The 25,677-nt window shown below is 41.3% G+C and overlaps 1 protein-coding gene across 1 annotated transcript in view; it reads left to right on the top strand.

Moving 5' to 3' along the window:
- The window catches only part of kcp (kielin cysteine rich BMP regulator), a 64,548-nt gene that overhangs the window by 3,950 nt on the left and 34,921 nt on the right, over positions 1–25,677 (top strand). The window contains exons 3-20 of the mRNA XM_067420032.1: positions 909–981; positions 7,016–7,200; positions 9,568–9,718; positions 12,488–12,564; positions 12,728–12,824; positions 13,826–13,908; positions 15,395–15,488; positions 15,591–15,664; positions 15,769–15,948; positions 17,577–17,670; positions 17,778–17,860; positions 18,097–18,190; positions 18,443–18,525; positions 21,941–22,026; positions 22,123–22,213; positions 22,312–22,411; positions 22,544–22,626; positions 24,584–24,680. Coding sequence (XP_067276133.1) covers positions 909–981; positions 7,016–7,200; positions 9,568–9,718; positions 12,488–12,564; positions 12,728–12,824; positions 13,826–13,908; positions 15,395–15,488; positions 15,591–15,664; positions 15,769–15,948; positions 17,577–17,670; positions 17,778–17,860; positions 18,097–18,190; positions 18,443–18,525; positions 21,941–22,026; positions 22,123–22,213; positions 22,312–22,411; positions 22,544–22,626; positions 24,584–24,680 — 1,825 coding nt within the window. The remainder of the gene's footprint in view (positions 1–908; positions 982–7,015; positions 7,201–9,567; positions 9,719–12,487; positions 12,565–12,727; positions 12,825–13,825; positions 13,909–15,394; positions 15,489–15,590; positions 15,665–15,768; positions 15,949–17,576; positions 17,671–17,777; positions 17,861–18,096; positions 18,191–18,442; positions 18,526–21,940; positions 22,027–22,122; positions 22,214–22,311; positions 22,412–22,543; positions 22,627–24,583; positions 24,681–25,677) is intronic.

The following is a 25,677-nucleotide window of genomic DNA, read 5'->3' as shown; positions in this document are numbered from 1 at the left end:
CACACATACACACACACGTGTTTTTGTGAATTGTGGGGACTTTCGTTAGGCATAATGGATTTTACACTGTACAAATTGTACATTCTATCCCTCTACACTGCCACTGCCCCTAAACCTACCCATCACAGGAAACATTGTGCAATTTTACATGATCAAAAAAACAAAAACATTATTTAGTATGTTTATGAATCCATTTACATTGTGATGAATGTTGGCTGGTCCCCACAATGTAGGTGATCTCAGGTTTATATTACATTGTGGGGACATTTGGTCCTCGCAATGTGATATAAACAAGTACACCCACACATGCGCACACACACATACACACAATCAAAACGAAACCAGCATGCATATACCACATCAAAATCAAATCAGGTTTGTCTGTGAGGGCTGTAATATTTTTCCACAGTAACAAAAATTTCTCACAATTTCCAGAATCTTTTTCAAGTATCTGGCAACACCAAGTAGATCTATATGACCTGAGCATTCCCATTCTTCTAAATAAAACTACTGACATTCAGAAGTCTTCAAAAAAAGAACTGGTCACTGATAAAACATCTGCTATAATATCATATTTATATTTTTGTGTTGCTTGCAACAAATTTGATTCAATCAGAAAGAGTATATAGCTACTAGCTACTAGTAAAATGTGTTTGCAGCAAAAACTTACCCTTTGTCTTAAACATTAGAATACTGTAATACTATAATGTTACATTTTGGCTATGGTTAATGCTACAGTAACTGTGCTGTCATGCTTTAAATGTTAAAAAAAATTCACATCTGTGTTACAGTTGTTCTGGTGTTCGTCATTGCTCTTGTTTTACAATGTTACTGTAAAGACTTTCCAATGGGTTGCTGTTGTGTTCATGGTCACAGAAATGACTGTACGTGTTTTATTTTTTTTTCAGGGTTTTTGGCAGACTGCTGAACTCTCCATAAGGACATATGAGAGGCGCCCGTGGTTCTGTGACAATGTAACAGGCATGAAAACAATAATAAAAACAGTTAACCATCAGAACTACATATGCACATGCAAAAAACACTCACAACAGGAAACTTTATAAATATAGGTCATACACCCCAATCAACTCCGTGGACCCTGTACAGGATCCAGAATGTCCAGAATGACATTGTCATGTATATACTTTCAATTTTAAATGTTTGTGGAGGAGTTATGACGTAATGTGTGGTACCATTTGAAAGCCTAGAGTCTCTACTTTCTGGAGATATGCATAACTTTGGCATTTGTTGTAGACAAAGTAATGTATTTAAACTAAATGACTCTGGTGCCATTTCCGCCTGGATTTGGCCTACCCAAATTGAAAAGCCTCCCATACACACATACAGTGGTCTAAGTTCAAAATGTTGGTGTCATTTTACAGGAAACCCTTTGAAGTTACATAAAACACTGCTAAAAGTAATAAACATATAAGTATATGTTGTCTAAGCTGTAATAACCCCCTCAAAAATGTGCCGCTTTTTGATTTAGTTTTTTATAAATTCATTTTTTAAAAGTGTGTAACTCAGGCCCTGTGTGCTCTAGGACCCTGCAGACAGTTTGGGCTGTTTCCAGCATATATAATTCATTTAAAGGGGGGGTGAAACACTCAGTTTCAGTCAATCTCACGTCAATCTTGAGTACCTATAGAGTAGCATTGCATCCTTCATATCTCCGAAAAGTCTGTAGTTTTATTATGTTTATAAAAGAAAGATAGGCTGTACCGAGTCTTTCCGGAAAAACCTGAGCGCCTGGAGGCGTATCGTGTGGGCGGAGCTAAAGAATGACGAGCACGCAAAAAGCGGTGAGGTCCTCAAGTGTGGAGAAGAAAACGCAACCCTAAATAAACCATAGCTATCAATCAAATTCAACAAATACAGATATGATCCAGAATCAGATCTGGAGGCTGAAATAAATTGGACAGGAGAAACAGCAACAGCAGTACGTCCGTCTCTGTGGTATGTACTGTATTTAGGACTTTGGGATTGTTTTTAACTATGAAAAGGGCTTTACAAATAAAATTTATTATTATTATTATTATTTAGTGGCCTGTCAACATTTGTGTGTGTTTACTCCCAGTTTATGAGGACATGATTCGGTTTATGGACTATTGTATGCGACTAAATCTTAGCAGTAGCAAGCAAAATGGTTTCGCACGTCAGATAGTGTATAAAAAACAATGAAGTAACTTTAGCGCATTTGAATGACGAAGCACACTTTGTGACAATGTCCCCTGTCCTAGCTTTATGTTTGGATGGTTTTACAATAAACAAACTGACATATTGGTCAGCTAAACAAATTTATTTAAACACACACCATAGATCGCATGATCCATTGATAAATTAACTAACGTATACACGATCGTGTTGTTTACTGATGTTTACTTACGCGACGATAGCCAACATAGACATTTTAAGCAGTTTTATTCACCGCCTGCTTCCAAAGCAGGACCGTGAACTTTTATTTGCTGGGACCGCTCCGTCAAAAACACACTTCTTGTTGATTAGGTGAAGTCCTGTGACAGCAGAAGATCCACTATTGCGACACGACCGAAGCGTGCTGTACCGCTTCTCGTCATTTCTGCATTCAAATCGGTTCAAATGCAGCGCTGCCTTCCCGGAATGCTGTGCTGAAGCGTTAAAATCGCTTGATGTCACCCATAGGAATAAAGTGGAGCGCGGAGCGACAGAAGTGTTGCACGGACGAGTGAATCTGGTGTGTGTGTGTGTGTGGGGGGGGGGGGTCATCCCTTCAGACCCATTTGAGTAAATCTTGCATACAACATGACACAGACAAACGTTTTCCCCTCACTATTTTCTGGAATTTACTGGAAGCAGCCCAAACTGTCTGCAGGGTCCTAGAGCACACAGGGCCTGAGTTACACACTTTTAAAAATGAATTTATATATTTTTTAAAAGTATTCATTTAAAAGTTGGTGCTTTTTTTAAAAAGCACCAACTATTTTTTTTTTGGGGGGGGGGGGGATTACAGCTTAGACAACATATACTAATATGTTTATCATTTTTAGCAGTGTTTTATGTAAATTCAAAGGGTTTCCTGTAAAATGACACCAACATTTTGAACTTAGACCACTGTATGTGTGTATGGGAGTGTAACAAAGTTCGATAATGGAAGGAAGGAAGAGGACACGGGGGTCGGCTGGACGGTTGATGCTACTTTATTTTCAACTCTAAAGGCACTTCCGGCTTCCGGCAACTCAGTCTCTGGGTTTAGCAACAACCGTCCGATCTCTCTCTCTCCTCGATCTCCGGTTCCACCGATGTTTTGTACCCTCTCCGCGCTCATTACTGGAACGAGAGACAGGTGTTATTAATCTGCTTCCAACCCACTCACTTACCGCTCGTCCCGCGGCTCTCTCTCCCGCTGCAGACCTCGCTGAACCACGCCCCCCTTGCCACATACCCCCACCGCCCGACTCAGGCCGGGGAGCCGTCCGGCCTGCAGCCCCCCCCCCCCCCATTTCTGGAGAGGAAGTCGGCCACAGCCATCTGAGCACCCGGCCTGTGGACCACCTGGAACTTAAAAGGCTGAAGAGCTAGATACCAACGGGTGATCTGCGCGTTGGTATCCTTCATGCGGTGGAGCCATTGGAGAGGAGCGTGGTCCGAACAGAGGGTGAACTCCCGCCCCAGAAGGTAGTAGCGGAGGGTGAGAACGGCCCACCTGATGGCAAGGCACTCCTTTTCGATGGTGCTGTACTTAGCCTCTCTCTTTGAGAGCTTACGGCTAATGTACAGCACCGGCCGCTCTCCCCCCTCCACCTCCTGGGCCAGGACTGCGCCCAGCCCCCTGTCCGACGCGTCAGTCTGCAACAGAAAAGGGAGAGAAAAGTCAGGGGAGTGTAAAAGCGGCCCGCCACGACCGGCTTTGGCGGTCCTGGGCTTGCAACAAATTCTCCCTAGATAGCCGCCCCAAGGTGTGGAGTTTTGTTCGCAAGTCCAGCACATATTGAATTTCGTTCTTGGCCAAAGAAGGCCCCTCCTCCCAAGTTTCTCGTAGGACGTCCAGCACCCCCCGGGGCTGTCGTCCGTAGAGAAGCTCGAAGGGGGAAAACCCCGTGGAGGCTTGCGGGACCTCTCGCACAGCGAATAAGAGGGGTTCTAACCACCGATCCCAATTTTTGGCGTCTTCCTGTACGAATTTACGGATCATGGATTTAAGAGTGCGATTAAATCGTTCGACAAAGCCGTCTGTTTGTGGGTGATAGACGCTTGTTCGAATGGATTTAATGCCCAATAATCCGTACAATTCACTTAACGTGCGTGACATAAACGCCGTGCCTTGATCAGTGAGGATTTCCTTCGGAATCCCCACTCGGGAGATTAAACGAAACAGTGCGTCCGCAACACTCTTCGCAGAGATGTTGCGGAGAGCCACTGCTTCCGGATATCGTGTTGCGTAGTCCACGATAACTAGCGCAAAACGATGTCCGCGTGCGGACCGCTCTAATGGCCCGATGAGGTCCATCGCAATTCTCTCGAAGGGGACCTGCATTAATGGTAGGGGGCGCAATGGCGCTTTTGGGGCGGCCAGTGGATTCACCAACTGACATTCAGGACAAGACGCGCACCACCTGCGCACATTGTCATGAATGCCTGGCCAAAAAAATCGGGTCATTAAACGATTCAGCGTGGCCGCCTGTCCCAGGTGGCCCGCCATCGGGTTAGAGTGAGCCGCCTGGAAAAGCATTTCCCGGCGGCTCTTTGGTACTAACAACTGGGTTGTATCCACTTTTGTCTGAGCGTCTTGGGTCACTCGATACAACCTATCCTTAATTATGGCAAAATAAGGATACGTGCCGGGCAATGCGGGTTGGAGGGACTGACCGTCGATAGTGCGGACCTGTTGGAAAGCATGTTTTAGGGTCTCATCTTGAGACTGCTCCAGAGGGAAGTCATCGCGGTCCGAGAGAATCAGTCTCTCGACCCCGCTCGGTTCCTCTGAAGCGGTTCCCAAGGGCCCCGTATCAGTCTCGCCAACCTGCACTCGCACCGCCCCGTTCCTAGCCTTGTACTCCCAAGCGGCATCCGCGCATAACGACCCCAATAACGCCGGAAAGGCGGGCCAATTCGTCCCCAGAATTAGCGGATGCCGGAGGTGGGGACTAACCGCCACCTCAACACTATGATTTTCTCCCCTAAACTGTATCGTGACTGGGACAACCGGATATTCCACCACATCCCCGTGCACAAACCGCACCTTAACCATGCGGCTTGTATCCAATGCCCCAGGCTGCATCAGGCTTTGATGGATCGAGGTTTGGTTACATCCTGAATCCACCAAGGCCTGATATGTACCCCCCTTGATACTCACAGGAATTTGGTACTCTCCTGCTTGATCAGGGGTCGTCTGCTGGAAGTCCGGGACCCGGATCATTGTCCCGATGTCCATCATCGGACATCGGTCCACAAAATGATCCGGGTCGCCGCACCGCCAGCAGGCCAGCCCAGGCCTGCCCGCCGCCCCTGCGGCGGGGAGTGGGTTGGAAAATGAGCGCGGAGGGGGGGTGGAACCGGAACCGTTATCCCCGCCCGACCCCAGCAGCCTCGCCCCCCTGGGCGGGGCCCTCGAACTCCCGTACTGCCCTGGGCCCATTCCACCCCGGCCTCTGGGGGGAATGCGAGGGGGCCCTGGAGGGCGGGACCTAGGGAGAGGGACAGGGCGAGAAGGAGAGACAGAGGGGGGAGAGAGAGAGGGAGAGGTTAGTAGGGGCTCGCCGACCCCCGGGCACGCCACCAGATGGTCCTCCGCCAGGTTGATGGCCGTCGTCAGCGACGTGGGCCGGTGGCACTGGACCCACTCGGCGGTCTTCTTGGGTAGCCGAGCGATAAACTGCTCCAGTACCACCAGATCGACGATGTGGTCCACGTCGCTTCCACCGGCCAATAGCCATTTGCGGCACGCGTCCCGGAGCTGTTGGGCCATCGCGAAGGGTCGGCCGGCCTCGCCCCACTCCAGCGAGCGGAACCTCTGGCGGTGCTGCTCTGGGGTCCGGCCGACCCGCTGGATGATGGCCCTCTTCAGGTCTTCATACTCCAGGAGGTTCGCCACCGGCAGTTGTTGGGCGGCCGCCTGGGCTTCTCCGGTCAGCAGAGGTATGAGGCGCACCGGCCACTGTGCCCGGGGCCACCCGCAGGCCTCCGCGGCCTTCTGAAATAGGTCTATGAAGGCCTCGGGATCGTCCTGTGGCCCCATCTTGTGTAGGGGCACGTGGACCGGTGCGCTGGCGAGCCCGGCGGCTTCGGTGCGAACCTCCCGGTCGATCCAGCTCCGGAACCTCTCGCGGTCCTCTTGCTGGCCGCGGACGATGGCGTCGAAGCGGCGCTCCTGGTCCGCCCGCAGGTCCAGCATGGACTGGTGTTGTTCCTGATGGAGGGCCGCGAGAGAGGTGATGATGTCCGCAAACGGCGAGGCGGAGGGCGTTGGTGTTGTCATGGCGGCGGCGCGGTCCTACTTCCTTCCCGGGTTTCGGTACCAGTGTAACAAAGTTCGATAATGGAAGGAAGGAAGAGGACACGGGGGTCGGCTGGACGGTTGATGCTACTTTATTTTCAACTCTAAACACAGCAACACACTCAATGGTGTGACTTTTCATAAACTCAATGATCACTTCCGGGTCGGCACTTCCGGCTTCCGGCAACTCAGTCTCTGGGTTTAGCAACAACCGTCCGATCTCTCTCTCTCCTCGATCTCCGGTTCCACCGATGTTTTGTACCCTCTCCGCGCTCATTACTGGAACGAGAGACAGGTGTTATTAATCTGCTTCCAACCCACTCACTTACCGCTCGTCCCGCGGCTCTCTCTCCCGCTGCAGACCTCGCTGAACCACGCCCCCCTTGCCACAGGGAGGCTTTTCAATTTGGGTAGGCCAAATCCAGGCGGAAATTCCAACAAATGGTCCTGGAGTTAAAACGATTAGATTTAGGCTTAGTTGGATTTTCAACTTCTTTTATAATGTGTTTTTTGCATTTGCGGTTGTGTGTGTGATTATTACAGACTCCCTTCATGACACAGCCCAGTTCACAGCAGTCTCGGACCTGGATATGATGCAAGACCAGGGAGACCGTGGAGATGGATTATTATTTGGTACAAGTTCCCCCGGTGAATCAGATGTGCGTTTTGGCCAACTGGAGAACAAACTGCATAGCATTCAGACCGTACTGGACATGCTGAAGAAACAGGTACACTGAGAACATATTGCGTGTCTGAACTTACAAAAAAGGTTACTAAAAAGTACCATGGTACTATCATTGTTATTTTGTGCCTGTACCATGACCAGGGGTGTTCAGTCCTATTCCTGGAGGGCTACTGTCCTTCAGAATTTAGCTCCGACCCCAATTAAACACACCTGAAACAGCTAATCAAGGTCTTACAAGGCATAGACCCTGTCCCAAATGGCACCCTAAACCCTCACGGTCCGCACTTTCACAACGTAATGCTTCTTTGACTGCCGGGTAGAAGTCCTCTGCGTAGCTCGCGAACTTGAGGGCTCAGTTGAAGTGCACATTGAGGGCGCATAGCAGCCGCAAAGGGGGCGCTCACGAGCACCCTTCTTTAAGCTTGATGAATAGGACACCCTATGCTCTTGTGGATTTAAAGGGTTAGTTTACCCAAAAATAAAAATTATGTCATTAATGACTTACCCTCATGTTGTTCCCCACCCGTAAGACCTCCGTCCATCTTCGGAACACAGTTTAAAGGGGGGGTGAAACACTCAGTTTCAATCAATCTCATGTCAATCTTGAGTACCTATAGAGTAGTATTGTATCCTTCATATCTCCGAAAAGTCTTTAGTTTTATCATATTTATAAAAGAAATATAGGCTGTACCGAGTCTTTCCGGAAAAAAACGAGCGCCTGGAGGCGTATCGTGTGGGCAGAGCTAAAGAATGACGATCGCAAACAAAGTGGTGACGTCCTCAAGCGTGGAGAAACCCAATCGCTATCTCAACTAATACAGATAATGATCCAGAATCAAATCTGAGGGAGAAATAAATTGAACAGGAGAAACGGCAACATCAGGATGTCCGTCTCTGTGGTATGTAACGTTACTGTATTTAGGGGCCTGTCAACATTTCTGTGTCTTTACAAGCAGTTTATGAGGACATGATTCGGTTTATGGACTATTGTATGCGACTAGACCTTAGAAGTAGCAAGCAAAACGGTTTTGCACGTCAGAGTCAGACTAGTGTAACGTTATACAGAACAACAATGGAGTCCGTTAGCGCATTTGAATGACGAAGCACACGATTGTGTTGTTTACTGATGTTAACTCACGCGACGAGCCGACAGCATAGACATTTGAAGCAGATTTACTCTCACCGGCTGCTTCCAAAGCAGGACCGAACCTTTATCGCTGGGACCGCTCCGTCAAAAACACACTTCTTTGGTATGATTTGGTGAAGTCCTGTGACAGCAGTGACCGTGGAAATCCACTTTGAGACATGACTGAAGCGATGCTTTGAAGCTTCCCGTAATTTCTGTGTTCAAATCGGTTCAAATATAGAGCTGGCTTCCCGGAATGCTGTGCTGAAGTGTTGAAGTCGCTCGACGTCACCCATAGGAATAAAGTGGAGCGCGGCGCGAGAGCAGTGTTTACGGCGTGCATTTCCTCTCTCTCGCTCTAGTGACGCGCGCGCGCACCCTACCGGGAGAAGAGCCCGTACGGCCCATACAAGGACCTTCCGTTTTATTAACGTCAAGTGGACCCATACTCGAAAAAAACTCTCCGAAACTTGTGAGAAACCGGAAGGAGTATTTTTGACACAGAAATACTCCATCAAACGTCCAAAATTAGTTTTTGAAACTTTGTCTATGTTTAGGATGGGAATCCAAGTCTTTAACAGTGTAAAAAGCTCAGTATGCATGAAACAGCATTTCACCCCCCTTTAAGATATTTTATATTTAGTCCGAGAGCTTTCAGTCCCTCAGGTTGAAAACATATGACCAGTATACTGTCCCTTTCCAGAAGGACCAGAAAGGAAATAAAAACATCATCAAAGTAGTCCATATGTGACATCAGTGGTTTAGTTAGAATTTTTTGAAGCATCGAAAATACCTTTTGGTACAAAAATAACAAAAACTACGACTTTATTCAGCATCGTCTTCTCTTCCAGGACTGTTGTCAATCCGCACTCACGACTGCTGATGTGTTATCATGTGCACCTTTTTATTTTATTTACAGTTTATTTCCACTTTTTGAATATTTTCTTTTATTGAAAATAAATACCTTTCTGATCTGATATGTGATTTGTGAAAAGGGAGTAGAGCAAGTTTGGCAGATTCAAACTCGGGTCGATTTGCATCAAAACCTTCTACCACGCTCCTCATACACTATGGCTGCAGTTGACAATTCAGCCATTTTTTCTTCAGTGGGCGGAGTTAGTGTAAATAGCCTCTGCCAACAAATGCGGCTATTTTCACAAAGTGTAAAGAGACACTTATATAAGGCATACTAAAACATCACTGTATAAAAGTGTGTCTGATACCATCATTTTACCATGACACAACCAACACACATTTTTAAAATTAAATTCTCTGTGTATATAGAACACTGACCTGCAGGCGAGGGTTGAGTACTTGGAAACGTGTGAGTGTACGAAACGAAATTGCGTTCATGAAGGACATCGCTGCTCTCCTGACAGCCGCACCGTCTGTTCCTGCACCAGTGGGCGGCACACCCAGTGTAACCACTCAAGTGGTGAGTAATCTAACATCCGTTACATCACCATTATGAATCAAAACACAAAATAACTCATAACGTCATACTTATTAACTATGTAATCTGCTTTAATCAACAGTCCAATAATCAAAATATAGATCAGAGAAATTTACATAAATAACCAAACGCCAAAAATAACATAATGAACCACAAACAATGACTTCCTTCTCCGTGTGTTTATTCTTCAAGGAGAGTGGTTTTCCCTAAAGTCCTGTAATCACTTAGAAAGTAGGGTGTGAGGGTTTTTTGTTTATGTGTGTTTGTAGCAGTATTAAAAGCACCTGGAGATCTTTAATCTGTCTTAATCTATTTGTAACGACAGTGGTTCAAAACCCCTGCCAAACTAATATACAGCATGTGCATAATTATTAGGCAAGTCAATATTCTGACAAGTTAGGCAAGTCATTATTCTGAACATATATTTTTTCAAGCACATTTTACCAATTCCAAACCATATCAATCATAATGATTACCGTTCATTTTATATATAATCATTTATAAGTGATACATAATTGTTAATGAGGTATAAAAGTGAAAAACACCTTAAAAAAGTCAGCCAAAATAGAGATTTAGGCTAATAAATGCCCATGAAAAGGGGTCTGGATCTCAGAGACTTTGCTAAGGCACGTAATCCTGAAGCATGAGCTCCACTTAATAAGAATCACAAGCTAAAGTGTTGTTAAATACATATAGACTGATTGTTTTAAAGGGCATCTATTATGCAAAATTCACTTTTACATGGTGTTTGAACATTAATGTGTGTTGGCAGTGTGTGTAGACAACCAATAATGATAAACATCCACCCAGTCCTTTTTTTTAATCCCCATAAATCATAAGCACAGTCTCAGAACAAGCCATTTGCAGATTCTTGGCAAAGTGATGTCACATTTTACAGGCCCCGCCCATGAGTGTTGATAGACCCCGCTCTCAGAGAGCTGTACAAAGTAAGCCATCTTTATCTCCTCGCCAGAGCATTTAACAGCAGCATTCAAGTAAGAAATGTGTTCTCAATAAAGCTACTAAAGTTCATTCAGTCAAGAGCAGTGAGTGTGTTACTTTTGTTGTTTGATTCATATTAATTCCGTCACCAAATTAGCATTCTTTCATCTACGTCGCATCGCTCAACTCTGTCCCTTTATCAGTATCTCTGATGCTGAAACACTCATCCATGCATTTGTCACATCACGTCTTGATTACTGTAATGCACTTTTCATTGGCCTACCAGCTAGCTCCATTTACAAATTACAATATATTCAAAACTCTGCTGCCAGACTACTCACACACACCAAACGTTCTGCTCATATTTCCCCAATTCTGCATGATCTTCACTGGCTTCCTGTGTCTTACCGTATTAAATTCAAAATTCTTCTTCTCACTTTTAAGTCTCTGCACGGCCTTGCTCCCCCTTACCTCTGTAACTTGCTTCTCCCCTTCAACCCTACTCGCTCTCTACGATCTGCTGATTCCAACTTTCTCGTTCTCCCTCGCCATCGCCTTGCCTCAATGGGGGGCAGATCATTCAGTGTAATAGCACCCAAATTATGGAACTCTCTACCCCGACCACTCCGTTTTGTTGCCACAATCTCTGATTTCAAATCCATGCTCAAAACACACCTCTTTTCTGAATGTTATAGGTCTTAAAGATGAAATTTTTTTTTTTTTTTTTTTTTTTTCCTCCTCACTCCGATTTCTGTATTATTATACTTGCACTATCAATTGCCTACTGTTGTTCTGTCTACTCTGTTTGTCACTTGGCTTTATTGTTGTTTGTTTATTGTAAAGTGTCCTTGAGCTCTGGAAAGGCGCTATATAAATAAAACTTATTATTATTATTATTATTATATTAACAGCATATATAGTATAGTATGGCACTCTACTAATAATTCTAATTATTTGCTTTTAAATGAAAAAAAGGACTGTTGAAATGATTTTCGACCCTAGATCTGTGGGGGATCACAGTCCTGTTTTAATACATAACAGCATTATAATCAGCAAATTTAATTGCTATAATTGCCAATTATGAAATCAAATGTGTATGCAGTAATGCTTCTTCTTAACCAACCTTTGTGAATGTTGAGATCTATTTTACTGTGTCTGAATGATAACTTATGACAGATTTCCTCCTGCTGTCGATTCTAAATTGATTATTTTTTGTATGTTATATATGTCAAAATCTGTGTAAATAATAGAAAGGTCGCTGATTAACACTTGCAATTCAGTGTCGTGATGGTTTTAAAAAATATTCTGAAGGTATTAAAAAAGGAGTAAATTTAGCTTAAGGATTGCTTAATCAATGACTCATTTAGACATTTACCGCCACCTACTGGCAGTTACTACCTAATTTTCTTATTTGATTAATATAATATTGCATTTATCTTCTTCACTTTACATTAATAAAGTTGTGTCTTTGTTTGATTTTTAGATTTTTAGTTATGTTTATATATGTTTTGGTTTGTCTCAGCCGAGTTTGGTCTCAAACTTTTCAACAGCACTCACTGAACTTTACAACTCACTGAACTGCTGTTAAACAAATTTTCAGACATCAGATGTCTGGAGCAGCTTTGAAAGTCCCTCATGTATTCTTACAGATATATTCAGAGTTCATATTGTAGATACGATTTTATCTTTTGTGGGCAGGAAATATGCTTGCAGACACACTTTTACCTGGCAATGGTTCATATCACATGATTATCTCAGGGCGTTTCATAGGGGTTCCACCACATACATTGTGTTTGTCTCTGATTGCAGAATGCAGCTTTCATGGAAAAATCTACAATGAAGATGATGTCTTCAGTCCAGACGACTGCAACCGGTGTACGTGTCAGGTAGGAAATCTAAAAAATTTAGGCTTTGATCTTCACTTTTGTGCTTCTCTCACATTGGAATGTACCATTGTTTTGTGTGTGTGTGTGTGTGTGTGTGTGTGTGTGTGTGTGTGTGTGTGTGTGTGTGTGGGGGTGTGTGTGTGTGCGTGTGTTTAATTTATAGCATGGACGAGTAGAATGTGAAGTGAATCCATGCCCATCCCAGTCCTGTGAGGAACCGTCTGTTCCTCAGAGGTCATGTTGCCCTGTCTGCCAAACAAGTACCCGCAATGCATCTCTAAACATACATATAAATACCCACACTGTACTTTAAAGGTGCACTATGTAACATTTTTGCAGTAAAATATCCAAAAAACCACCAGGCTAGTGTTATATATTTTGTTTAGTTGAGTTCTTAAAATATCCCAAATGTTTCCAACTATTTTTGGAAATTGCTATTTTAACCAAGGAGCCAGAACGTCTGAGCCCTTACGAAACAAAAATATATTGCAATATATTTGAAAATATCATGCAATATATTCACATATATGGGATTTAATATTTATATTTTCAAATATATTGCTATATATTGAAAGCGGCAATCATTTGTATATTTTGCAATATATTGCATGAATATATAATATATTTTATAATACCATCAATATATTATTCCATATATTAAAATATATTTCAAGAAAATATATTGGTAAATATATTTTCCTTTCGTAAGGGAGGGAGTCGCCTGTCAATTGCGTTATATCTGCGTTACTCTCGGTTTCCGAACGCACAGAGTAACATCATAACATAATTTTAAACACACTTAAATGTATCTAATATGTTAAACAGAGCTGCTTTACCTCATAATCATGTCCAGAAAAGCGGAAATTGCGCCGGCGACTGTGTCCCGTCATAATAAAAGTCCTGATGCTCGCGAGCCATGTGTTGTCACTCCAGCGGCTTTGCTCAGCTCCACAACACTTGGTCCTGCTCTGCTTCATACTACAGTAACGTTAATAATTGGATCCATTTACATGATTTTTGCCCAAGTCCTATCCCGATTCTTTTCCACCGGCTGTGAAGTGAAAACCACGTGTCATTAAACTACGCCTTTGTTTTGAATAGGTGACTTCTAGCGGGCGGAAAAGTTACATAGTGTAGCTTTAATATATATATTGCATAATATGTGCATAAAATATGGTATTAACATTGTTGTCCAATGTACTAACAACTTGCATTTGCTTTATACATGGTGTATTTGTTTTTTCTTTGTGTTCATCTTTAGAATGTAATCATGAAAATGAAATCCATGAGAATGGTGACGTGTTTGTGTCGAGATCAAACCCTTGTCACAAATGCATCTGCTCTGTGAGTCTACTGTGTGCGTGTGTGTGTGTGTGCTTGCTTATATGATTTATGAAGACACAAATTTGTATAATGATGTGGGAATTACTCTGGTATTACACTAAACAATGTTTTATTAGAAATTTTAAAATGCTGAAAGTTTCTTTGATGGTTAGGGTAAGGGGTTAGAATATACAGTTTGTACAGTATACAAACTTCATAATGATTTGTGCACCAACGTATGTGTGTGTGTGTATTTGGATGGAGCATCATTTGAAATTGAAGCTGAATAAAAAAAATGCCTCTGTTACGGTAACCCTCGTTCCCTGAAGGAGGGAATAGAGACGTATTGAAAGGGAACTGAACCACAAAACCTGTAAAAACCACGTTCACAAAAAAATATATACACTAAAGCATACAGACTTTTAAATGCTTTGTATGTTAAATGCTTAGTTGAGCGTAAATGTTAAATAAGGTTGAATGGTCAAACTGAAATGGCAAAACACATTTCATTAATTCAATTATATTTCTTAAGTTATATTTATATTCTGTAAATGTTCTTACTGGGGTCAAACAAATAAAAAAAAAACTATAATAAAAAGGTTAACAAATGCTATTATATATTGCAAATGTTATGTGAATTGTGTTATGCATGTTTCAGGGTTATAATAAACACCAGCTGCCAAGGCAACATTTAGTTTAATTTAACTTAAAATAACCTAAATGAAATGAACTAAAACTGCATATCAGGTGTGGGTATTGTAGAGAATGTGCACAACAAAGGAATATCCAAAATAAAAATCGGTAACACTTTATTTGACACTGTCCTTACATATGTTAAAGGGTTACTTTAGCGATTAGCATATGACTTTGTATCAGTAGAAACCCTGGAGTATAATCAAATGAATGCTCTTCCGCCCCTCATATCCCCCTGAGACAAGAGATTTATGCATTTTATTTCTGGAAAAATTCCTCCCATGACGCAAATTGACAATATTTACGTCATCTTTGGAATGTTTGGCCAAAGGCTAAAAACTATACCCAGCAGAGGGAGCCATTTCCGTATGGCCTCACAGGGCAGCGAAGAATTCTGGGAATTGTAGTCTTTCATCCCCATGAGACAAAAATATAATTTTTGTCGTTTCATAGTCTAGAAGGCACCAAATTCAAAAATAATTTCACATTTCTACTACATTAATGACCCAGTTTAAATACAGATTCAACCCCTTTAAATGTACTTACCATAGTAAAAATAGTAAGTAAATTATTCATAATTACATGCAACTAAATCTCAGCTGAAACCTTACCCTATACATGTTGTTAAATAATATTACTCAGTACTTGAATATATAATTACACTGTAACAATGACACCTTAAAATAAAGTCTAACCTAAAAATCTTTAAAAAACACAGGAGATATATATAATAAACACAACTACGTTAATACTGATGAGACCGAATGAAGGAGTGGAATAAAGCGTTATGCATTATGCATGTGTTTATTTGCAGAACAGTCAGGTGTCATGTAATCCCATTCAGTGTCCGCCCACCACGTGTCCCAACCCCTACAGGAGACCTGGGGAGTGCTGCCCTACCTGCTCTGGTGCACACTCACGAACACATTTCAACTCTTTCATATAATTTCTTTGTGACTCTAATGGTTCTGGAACCACTTAAACAGTGCCATCTGTTGTGTCCTTTGCAGCATGTGATGTGGACGGTCGGCCGTATAACGGCTCTTTCAGCACCATTGATGGCTGCCAGACCTGTACATGTCAGGTGCTTTCCTCTCACTTACACACATCAAGTATTACATGTTAGTGGATACAAATGACTCTATAGTTTGCATCAAACTGTGCTGTGGTTTGTATTTTGCTCATCAGGGTGGGAATCAGGTGTGTGTTGATGTGCAACAATGTCCTCAGACCTGTCAAGATGGTTTAAAGCCACCGTTTGGCTCCTGCTGCAGAGATTGTTCCCGCTGTAACTTTGAGGGGCAAGTTGTCCTAGATGGCGTCTCTTTTCAACCCAACCGTGACCCCTGCAAACGCTGTGTGTGCAATGTAAGGCAGTGAGATGACTAGACATTGTACATTCAAATTAGGGGTTTGCCATATCAAACCATCCACTATAATACTGATATACATTTTTACATGATAAAAGTGTCATATCGCGATATCAATGATATAGCGCCGCGCGATGATGTATGCCGCATTTACTTTACTTAGCGCGCACAACAACACCTGTCTGACGAAGAGCAGCATGTCAGCCTTCGATAACGATTTTGTACCTAAAAATGAGCTACTTGGTTATAAGAGGTCAGCTCTCCTGACAACTGACATAACATTGACAACTTAAAGCTGTTATTGATGTTTGCAGTGCAATATTTGAACGGAAGGGTAACATTTAAATATCCACTTTGTGTGACTTCTTCTTCTATTGTCAACATCCTGTATGTGGTCAAGACCGCTCTAATCTCAGGTTAGCACAATTTTCTTATTTTTCTGTTTAAGAAGTAAAAGAATTGCACTTTACATTTAAGGGTAACACAGTTACGGCTAACTGTTAGATCCAGCATTCTGCCTCCTTTGAATCAGGCACAGAGATAAAGCAGTGTGTAATGCGAGTGACGTGTGGATGTGTGTGTGTGCCTTGGAACTACCTGTGCATTAAACGATTTTATTGCATAACTTCCAGCCAATCAGAATCGAATATTCAGACAGACCATGGCATAAATTACTTTAGTTATTGTTAAAGGTGCACTATGTAGCATTTTTGCAGTAAAATATCAAAAAACCACCAGGCCAGTGTTATATTTTGTTTAGTTGAGTTCTTACAATATCCAAAATGTTTCCAACTATTTGTAATATCTGAGCAAATTGCTATTTTAACCCAGGACGTCTGAGGGAGTCGCCTGTCAATTGCGTCATATCTGCATTACCCTCGGTTTCCGGCTTTACTCAACAAGCTGCAATAACCAATAAAACTTTGTTCCTTATATATTTTTTCTATATCGGCATAAAAATCGTAAATATTCTTGAAATATTGTTATATAATTTGGGGCTATATCGCCCACCCCTAATTCGAATATTGTAATTGTGAATTTTTTTAATTATATTTTATATTATGTTGCCGTGCGATGGCGTATCCCGCATTTACGTTACCTAGCGTGCACAACAACACCTGTCCGACGGAGAGCAGCATGTCAGCCTTCGATGACGATTTTGTACCTAAAAATTAACTACTTAGTTTGAAAAAGGTTTGCAAAAAAATAGGTTTAGCATTTTTCACTAAATTAATGTACAAAAAAAAGCTAGTTTTATGTTGTAAATCCAAAACATGTTACTTCACTCATTACTTTCGGAAATAAGTGTTATTTTAGTAGTATTTATATACTATTAGTTTTTCATGTTATATTTATATTTTATTTAATTTAAAGAAAATCAGTTAATAATATTATATATATATTTTGTTTTAGTTAACAATAACAACACTGTACATAACACACATCACTTGTAATGGACCACCTTTAACGTTGACCAAAAAGATGATAGATTTAACTCCTTGCACATCTTGCGCATACTGTGTATTCTAAAATTCCTCTACAATGGTGCTTTTGGTCATTTTCTGTTCAAGCTTAAAGTTAAAATGAGGTCTTATTAAGGAGGTTGTGTGTTTTTTGTTCTTGTAGGCGGGGACTATAGTCTGTGAAACTCAGTCATGTCCTGTACCTCCTTGTGATTTGGTTGAGACTGTAGGTGGGCAGTGCTGTCCCAGGTGTCGAAGTAAGTGTGATGTGAGCTTTTTGTAAATTTTTGTCAATTTTAATGACATGTTCAACTTTTTCAGACATGCTCATACTCATCAAACGAGTCTTTTGTTTGAAATGAAGGTTGTTTCCAGGACACAGTGTGGCACATACACGGCTCTCAGTGGAATCCTCCTAATGACCCCTGCGCAACCTGTACATGCACGGTGGGTCATCCCCTGTTACTGTTTACATAGCTTGTTTTCTTATTATATTGCATGTCTCATGGACTATCAGTGTTTTAGTCTTTAAATGTAATCTCTCTCTCTCTCTCTCTCTCTCTCTCTCTCTCTCTCTCTCTCTCTCTCTCTCTCTCTCTCTCTCTCTCTCTCTCTCTCTCTCTCTCTCTCTCTCTCTCTCTCTCTCTCTCTCTCTCTCTCTCTCTCTCTCTCTCTCTCTGTAGGAGGGTCAGATTCAGTGTGAGAGTAAACCCTGTCATGTCGCCTGTACGAACCCAGCCTCTCCGCCCCCTGGATCCTGCTGTCCTGTCTGTGACGGTGTGTCTAACCTTTTAAAAATGACTAGCTACTTTTACTTTTCTACTAGGTCTAAAACAGAAGAGAGCATGCACATTTTTTTCAATATGTTTTTTTAAGAATCGAACAATGCCATCATGGGTCTATTAACAACAAACATTTATTGACAGGCTATGGCTACTTTAGATAGAGTGTCAATTAAAAGGCTACTTATACTTCATATGAGTTTGATATATTTACATATATTAATTTACATACATATTTTTCTCACAGGTTGTAATGTGAATGGAAGGGACATCCCAAATCGAATGAGTTTGCCATCAGGATCCCCGTGTGAGGGCAGATGTACATGTGTGGTAATTTGCTTTGTTAATTTTGTTATTGCTATTGTTATTTGTTATTGGAAATGTTTATTTTCTACTTACCTTATTAATATTTCGGCATAGCATAGCATAGCTGAAGAGCATGGCACTTGCAGAAGAGATGCATGAAATTATAAAATGTATACCTTAAAGCTGCAGTCCGTGGTTTCTCTTTGTCACCATCTCTGTTAGAAATCTGCCGTTGCAGTTATTTGTGGAATTATCAATTCCGCGCCGGTGTGGATACTGTCATTCGGAATCACAGATTCTACTGTTCAAAAGTATGAACGACATAAGAATGTCATTTGAACAAGCAAGTAGCTGACATCCACTTTTGTTCTGACCAACTAAGGGGGAAAAAAGCATCGCAATAAATCACAATTATTAAAGGTCCCGTGCTTCGCGTGTTTTCAAAGCTTTGATTATGTTTACAGTGTGCAATATAACATGAGTTCATTTTTCGCGTGTAAAAACCCCCCCCCAGTATTTTTCACACAATTGACTTATCTGTACAGCGCTGTTTTCTCTGTCCTAAAAACGGCCTGATGATTTCCTTGTTCTATGAAGTCCCTCCTTCAGAAACACGTAACGAGTTCTGATTGGGCCAGTGCTTCTCGTGTTGTGATTGGACAGCAGCTTAGCGCACTTTACCCGGAAAGGTCCCGCCTCTTACCATAACGGGGAGATGCAAGCGCTGAATGCGGGCTCTTCTCCACGTGGGAGAGCAGCGAGACCACGCCCACTATTTAGCGTGTTCTTGTGGGCGGAGGGTTAGTCAACAAACGGTTCTAGTGACGTCATTAAAATCCCAGGATGTCTTTCGGAAAAAGAGTAGGGGTGTAACCCCGGCATCCTGGCCAAATTTGCCCATTGGCCTCTGTCCATCATGGCCTCCTAATAATCCCCCTCTCCTGATTGGCTTCATTACTCGGTCTCCTCTCCACCAATCAGCTGGTGTGTGGTGAGCGTTCTGGTGCAATATGGCTGCCGTCGCATCATCCAGGTGGATGCTGCACATTGGTGGTGGTTGAGGAGATTCCCCCCTTCTATGTAAAGCGCTTTGAGTGCCTTGAAAAGGGATATATAAATCGAACACATTATCATTATTATTTGTCATTCAAGCAAGGAAGTGCAGGGGTGTAGTCCAAACCGGGCGTTCGCTGTAGGCTTTGAAAGGGAACTTCTGTTAAATAAAATATCTCGCTTGGCATTGAACTTTGAGCTTTATAATTTTACAGGTATTATTTATGCTCTAACAGCAACATTACACACTAACTAAAGTTTGAAAGATGTAATCGCGAAGAACGGGACCTTTAAATCTAACGATCGCTTATCACGTCAAACGTGCAAATTACACTTTATTTTCAAATGGTTAATGTTAACATCAGCATTGCGTGACTACATTTAATGTGTATTAGGGCCACCTGTAGTTCAGTTTCCATTTCTGTGCAGTCTATTTTCTAACTGTCTTATACAAACAAATAAATGTGGAGTAGAGGTGAATTGCTCCCTCTCATAGCTAGCACAAAATAATTGATATTTACCATAATGCACATAGAAAAATGAGAATGTAACAAATGTACTGTTACATAGCCTAATTAACCATTGAAACATCTTACCTGTCCTGCAGAAAAAAGCTGCTAAAAACCTTCAAAACACCGAGTTCATGCCAACTTGAATACCAAGTCCCTTTTTCTCTTTTAAGCCCTTTTCATATCTTATCTCATTAAGGAGTTGTAGACTGTTGAATAGAGAGTGTGCACTTGTGACAATTTGCCCCATCGGTGGGTAAGTTGTCACACTAAATTATATAAAAATAAGAAAACAAATACTAAATTGTGAATATTGATTTAAATTTTAAAATTCAAACCAGAACTAGAAATATATATCATGTCTAGAGTGAATAAACAATTATTTAAGTCCAAACAATACACATTTGAATCAAAACACATTAAAGGGTTACTTCAGCGATTACCATATGGCTTTGTATTAGTAGAAACCCTGGAGTATATTCGAATGATTGTGCTTTCACCCCTCATATCCCCCTGAGACAAGAGATTTATGCATTTTATTTCTGGAAAAATTTCCCCCATGACGCAAATATCCTCAATTTGCTAAATCGGAGGAATTGTTGGCCAAAGGCTAAAGACTATAGCCAGCAGAGGGAGCCATTTCCGCATGTTTTCAAGTCACGCGTGGGGGATGGGAGATCACACCTTTTACTGTCTATGGATCACACAGCACTCAGCTAGCAGCTAGCAGCTGCAGCCTCAGGCATTCATGGAAACAGTGCGGCCAGCAGCGAAAAGTAAGTTTTTCAACTTCTCAAACTAATTCCTATGAAAGTTATGCTTTCAAAGGCATGAAATGAAAACGTGCGAGACTGAACATGCTGTGAATCTATGACGCGTTTACCTCAGCTCTCATCACAAGCTCATCCATGACTGTCAATGTGACTCTTGCAGCGTTTTGGGCTGTGAGACTCAGTGGCTAAATCACATATTAAACAGACACATTCAGTTTTTAATTAAGTCTGTTCTTTAACTGAACTGATTTTATAAAAAAAATGAACGTGGTCGCTGTGGGAAAGTGATTCAGTAATCTAGTAGCGGTGGCTTTGGGAGTGGCCTTGTAGGGCAGAGCGAAGCAGTCTGGGAATTGTTGTCTTTCATCCCCATGAGACAAAAATACATTTTCTGTCTTTTCTCAGTCTAGAAAGCACCAAATAAATTTTTTTTTCTTCACATTTCTACTACATTAATGACCCAGTTTAAATACAGATTTAACTTCCTAGCGCTGAAGTACTCATTTTAGTGGCAGGACCACTTTACTTGAACTTTAAATTCAAATGTTCTCTGGCTTGCACATAGATCCATGATAACTTAATGGAATGCTGCAGATAACTCGCTTAGCTAACATCTGACTAATCAGACTCATCTTCAGAGTCACAATTCTGGCACATAAATTGCCTGGCCTGAGGTGCAAGTATCATGGGCCCATTTGTTGCATTTTACACATTTTTACCTTGGTCTCCTTTGGAAAACTCTTTGAAAATGGCTCCACCCAGACAAGGCCGAAGCACTCTTCATCATTTGATGATGACTCTTGTATGATTTTCTACCCTTTACCTGCCTGACATTATGTCTGACTCCCTTCCCTTCCCTTCCCTTCCCTTCCCTTCCCTTCCCTTCCCTTCCCTTCCCTTCCCTTCCCTTCCCTTCCCTTCCCTTCCCTTCCCATCCCATCCCATAATTTTTAATCCCAAAAAAGTTACGGACTGCAGCTTTAAATAGTGTAAATCATTTTGGGAAAAAATTCAACCAAATGTTTTCAAATTGTTTTAGATTAAATTATTTTCTACAATAATAAAAAAAATATTCTAGCAGAAGATTAACTATTCTTCTTTCAGAATGGGAATATTAATTGCGTTCAGAATCCCTGCCCACCAACTCCCTGTCATAATCCAGTGAAGAGACCAGGAGAATGTTGTGAACGGTATAAATAACAATTTTTGCATAACAATTTTTGCTAAAATATTATATCAGACAGGAACTTATAGGAAACACTCTTTATTAATCAATTGGTGTTTAGATGCGCGGAGTGCAGAGTTGAGGATGATGTATACGCAGATGGTCAAACCTTTGTATCCAGACAGGATCCGTGCTTGATGTGTCAATGCTCGGTGAGTGTTTTCTGTAAGTCACGTTGGATAAAAGTGTGTACTAAATGAATAGACATTTGAATGTAGTTGTTTTTGAATGTGTAAATCCTGTGATACAGGGTGGGCAAGTGTCGTGTGAACCTACAAGATCTTCATGTCGGCCTCTGAGTTGCACGCATCCGACAAAGCCACATGGCCAGTGCTGCCCTACTTGTGACAGTAAAGAAGACAAACATCTCTTTCTTTTAAGACAGATCTTTCGTCCGCTCCTTCTCTAATATGAAACATAATAACAAATCAGTCCAGGATTCTAAACGCAAAACTAAAAAAAATATTGTTGCTGTGTTTCAGTGTGTGAATATGAAGGAAGGGTTTATGAAAATGGAGAGTTCAGGCCTCCCGGTAGTGGTCCATGCCTCCAATGTACATGCAAGGTGAAACACACACACACACACACACACACACACACACACACACACACACACACACACACACACACACACACACACACACACACACACACACACACACACTTTAGGTATTTGTTAATTGTGGGGACTTTCCATAGGCGTAATTGATTTTAAACTGTACAAACTGTACATTTTATCCCTCTACACTGCCCCTGCCCCTAAACCTATCCATCACAGGAAACATTCTGCAGTTTTACATTTTCAAAAAAAGCATAATTTAGTATGTTTATAAATCAATTTACATTGTGGGGACCGCTGGGGTGTAATATAAACAAGTACACACACACGCGCACACACACGCACACATGGTGAAGTGAAAAAAGCTATTGTCATTACAGTTTACAACAATGTTAATCTCTTCAATGAAATTACTGTTGAAAATGTGTTGGGGGGGGCGCACTCAGTTTCAGTCAATCTCATGTCAGTCTTGAGTACCTATAGAGTAGTATTATATTCTTCATAGCTCCGATATTTATAAAAGATAGATAGAAAAAAAACGGGCAGATGGAGGCGTATCCTGTGGGCGGAGCTAAAGAATCACGAGCGCATGCAGCTGTTGCATTGAGAGCATCTGAAAGCTGTGACATCCTCAAGCGTGGAAAAGAAAACGTTACCCTAAATAAACCATAGCTATCGATCAGATTAAACCATACATATATGATCCAGAATCAGATCCGGAGGCTGAAATTGAACAGGAGAAGCAGCAACAGCAGGACGTCTCTATGAGGTAACTTATTGTTACTGTATTTAGCGGCTTGTCAACATTTCTGTGTGTTTACTCGTGGTTTATGAGGCCATGGTTTGGTTTATGGACTATTGTATGCGACTAAACGGTAGCAGTAGCAAATGAAACGATTTGCCCGTCAAACTAGTGCATACATAGAAAAACAATGGAATAGTAGCGCATTTTAATGAAGAAGTGCGCTGTGTGTAACTGGCCCCTAATGTTTGGGGTGCTTTTGCAATAAACAAACAGACACCTATAGTGGTCAGCTAAACCAATGTATTTAAACACACACCATACATCGCATGCTCCATTGATAAATTAACTATATATGATCGTGTCGTTTACTGATGTTTACTTACGCAACGATATCCAACTACACAGACATTTGAAGCAGTTTTACTCACCGCCTGCTTCAAAAGTACGACCAAGAACTTTTATCGCTGGAACCTCTCCGTCAAAAACACACTTCTTTGGTGACATTGTTGATTTGATGAAGTCCTCTTACAGCAGTGAGTGCAGTGTTTATGGGCATGCATTTGCCCGTACGGCCCATACAAGGAAATTCCGCCCTGTTGACGTCAAGTGGATACTCTAAAAAACCTTTCCGAAACTTTTTGATTTTTCTAAGTTGGACGTTTGTATTTTTGACTCTATCAACTTAGCCCAACTTAGTTTTTTTTTTAAATTTGTCCATGTTTAGGACGGGAATCCAAGTCTTTAACAGTGTAAAAAGCTCAGTATGCATGAAACAGCATCCCCCCCCCCCCTTTTATTTTTTATTTTGACAATACAATTCTTAATTCAGATTTCATTAAGAAAAGAAAATCAGAAATCAAATACAGATTTTTTAATATAGATATTTTTTGGTTTAATCATATTTAGCTAAAATTACTGAATATTATGACAAAATATTTAATGCATTTAAATTTATATTTATATGTAATGCATTAAAATACAAAAACTATGACTTAAAAGTCCAAAATGGACAAAAAAAAGTATCATAAAAGCATCATAGAAGTAACCCATGTGACTCTTGGCACTATCTGGAGCCATATAATTCTTTGTGAGGAACGGGGCAAAAGTTATCTGCGTTGAATTATCTGCGTCATTTTTATTTGTGCATATTTAAACAGCTCTTCCAAACAGATCAAATATCATGCTAGGTTTTTTATTCTTCTGTGGTTTTTGTTAAAGGAGGGTAATGTGAGATGCCACCAGGAAAGATGCCCAGTTTCGAATTGTCCAGTCCCCACTCCCGCCCCTCCTAACACTTGCTGCCCAGTGTACAGAGGTAAGACACTGACTCACAGCTTGCATAAAGCACCTTCTGTCACACAATACCATTTAATAGTTTGGGGTCAGTTTATTTTTGAAAGAAATGTATTTAGTTTAATTCACCATGGACTAAAGGATTAAATTGATTAAAATATAAAGACATTTAGAATGTTTCTGAAAGATCACGTGACACTGAATCCTGGAGTAATGATGCTGAAATTCAGCTTTACCATCACAGAAATAAATTACATTTTTAATTATTTTGAACTGTAATAATATTTCACTTTTGCTGTTTTTTACTTTATTTTTGATCAAATAAATGTTAAGACATTAAATTAAATGTCTTAAATCTTAAATCTTAAATCTTACCGACCCCAAACATTTTAAACAGGGTGGCTAAAGGAAATGAATTTACAATGTTAAAATATTAAAATTAAACAACTATAGAAAATATAATTTAAATCTAAAAAAATGTATTAGCAATATTTTTTGTATAAACAAATTTTCAATTATTTTAAATACATTTTAAAATATATCTGAAAGCGTTTTAATTGGATTAAACACATTTTCTCAGGACAGTCAATACTGAATAAAATGTATATATGAAGTAGTATTTTGCTTGAAAGTTTTCAACGCAATCATCTCATACATTGCCATGTCAGGTTAGCTCTGCTGGAAAAATACACAAGATCCAAAAGCGAGTTATAGGTTTTAATGAACCAAGTCTCACAAAAAGGAGGAAAAGCAGGAAGTCACAAGCTGTAGGACAGACAAGATCCCAGGCAGGAGATGCAGGCATGCAGGACTGTGATCACAGGGACGCAATGGGCAATCCAACGCCGAAGGTCCTCCAGGAAAGACAACCCGACCAAGAACGCCAGGGAACAGGAACGTACACCTCACACACACAGGAAGCCTGTAACGATCTGACAAAGATAGTGGGTGAGTGAGGTGAATAAATAGGGGAGATAATCAGGTGCAGCTGGAGATGATGATGAGAGGAGCAATCAGTA

The sequence above is a fragment of the Pseudorasbora parva genome, chromosome 16 (assembly GCF_024679245.1).
Source record: "Pseudorasbora parva isolate DD20220531a chromosome 16, ASM2467924v1, whole genome shotgun sequence".
Taxonomy (NCBI): Eukaryota; Metazoa; Chordata; class Actinopteri; order Cypriniformes; family Gobionidae; genus Pseudorasbora; species Pseudorasbora parva.
The sequence above is the reverse complement of the archived record's forward strand: the minus strand, read 5'-3'. Positions and strand labels throughout refer to the sequence as shown.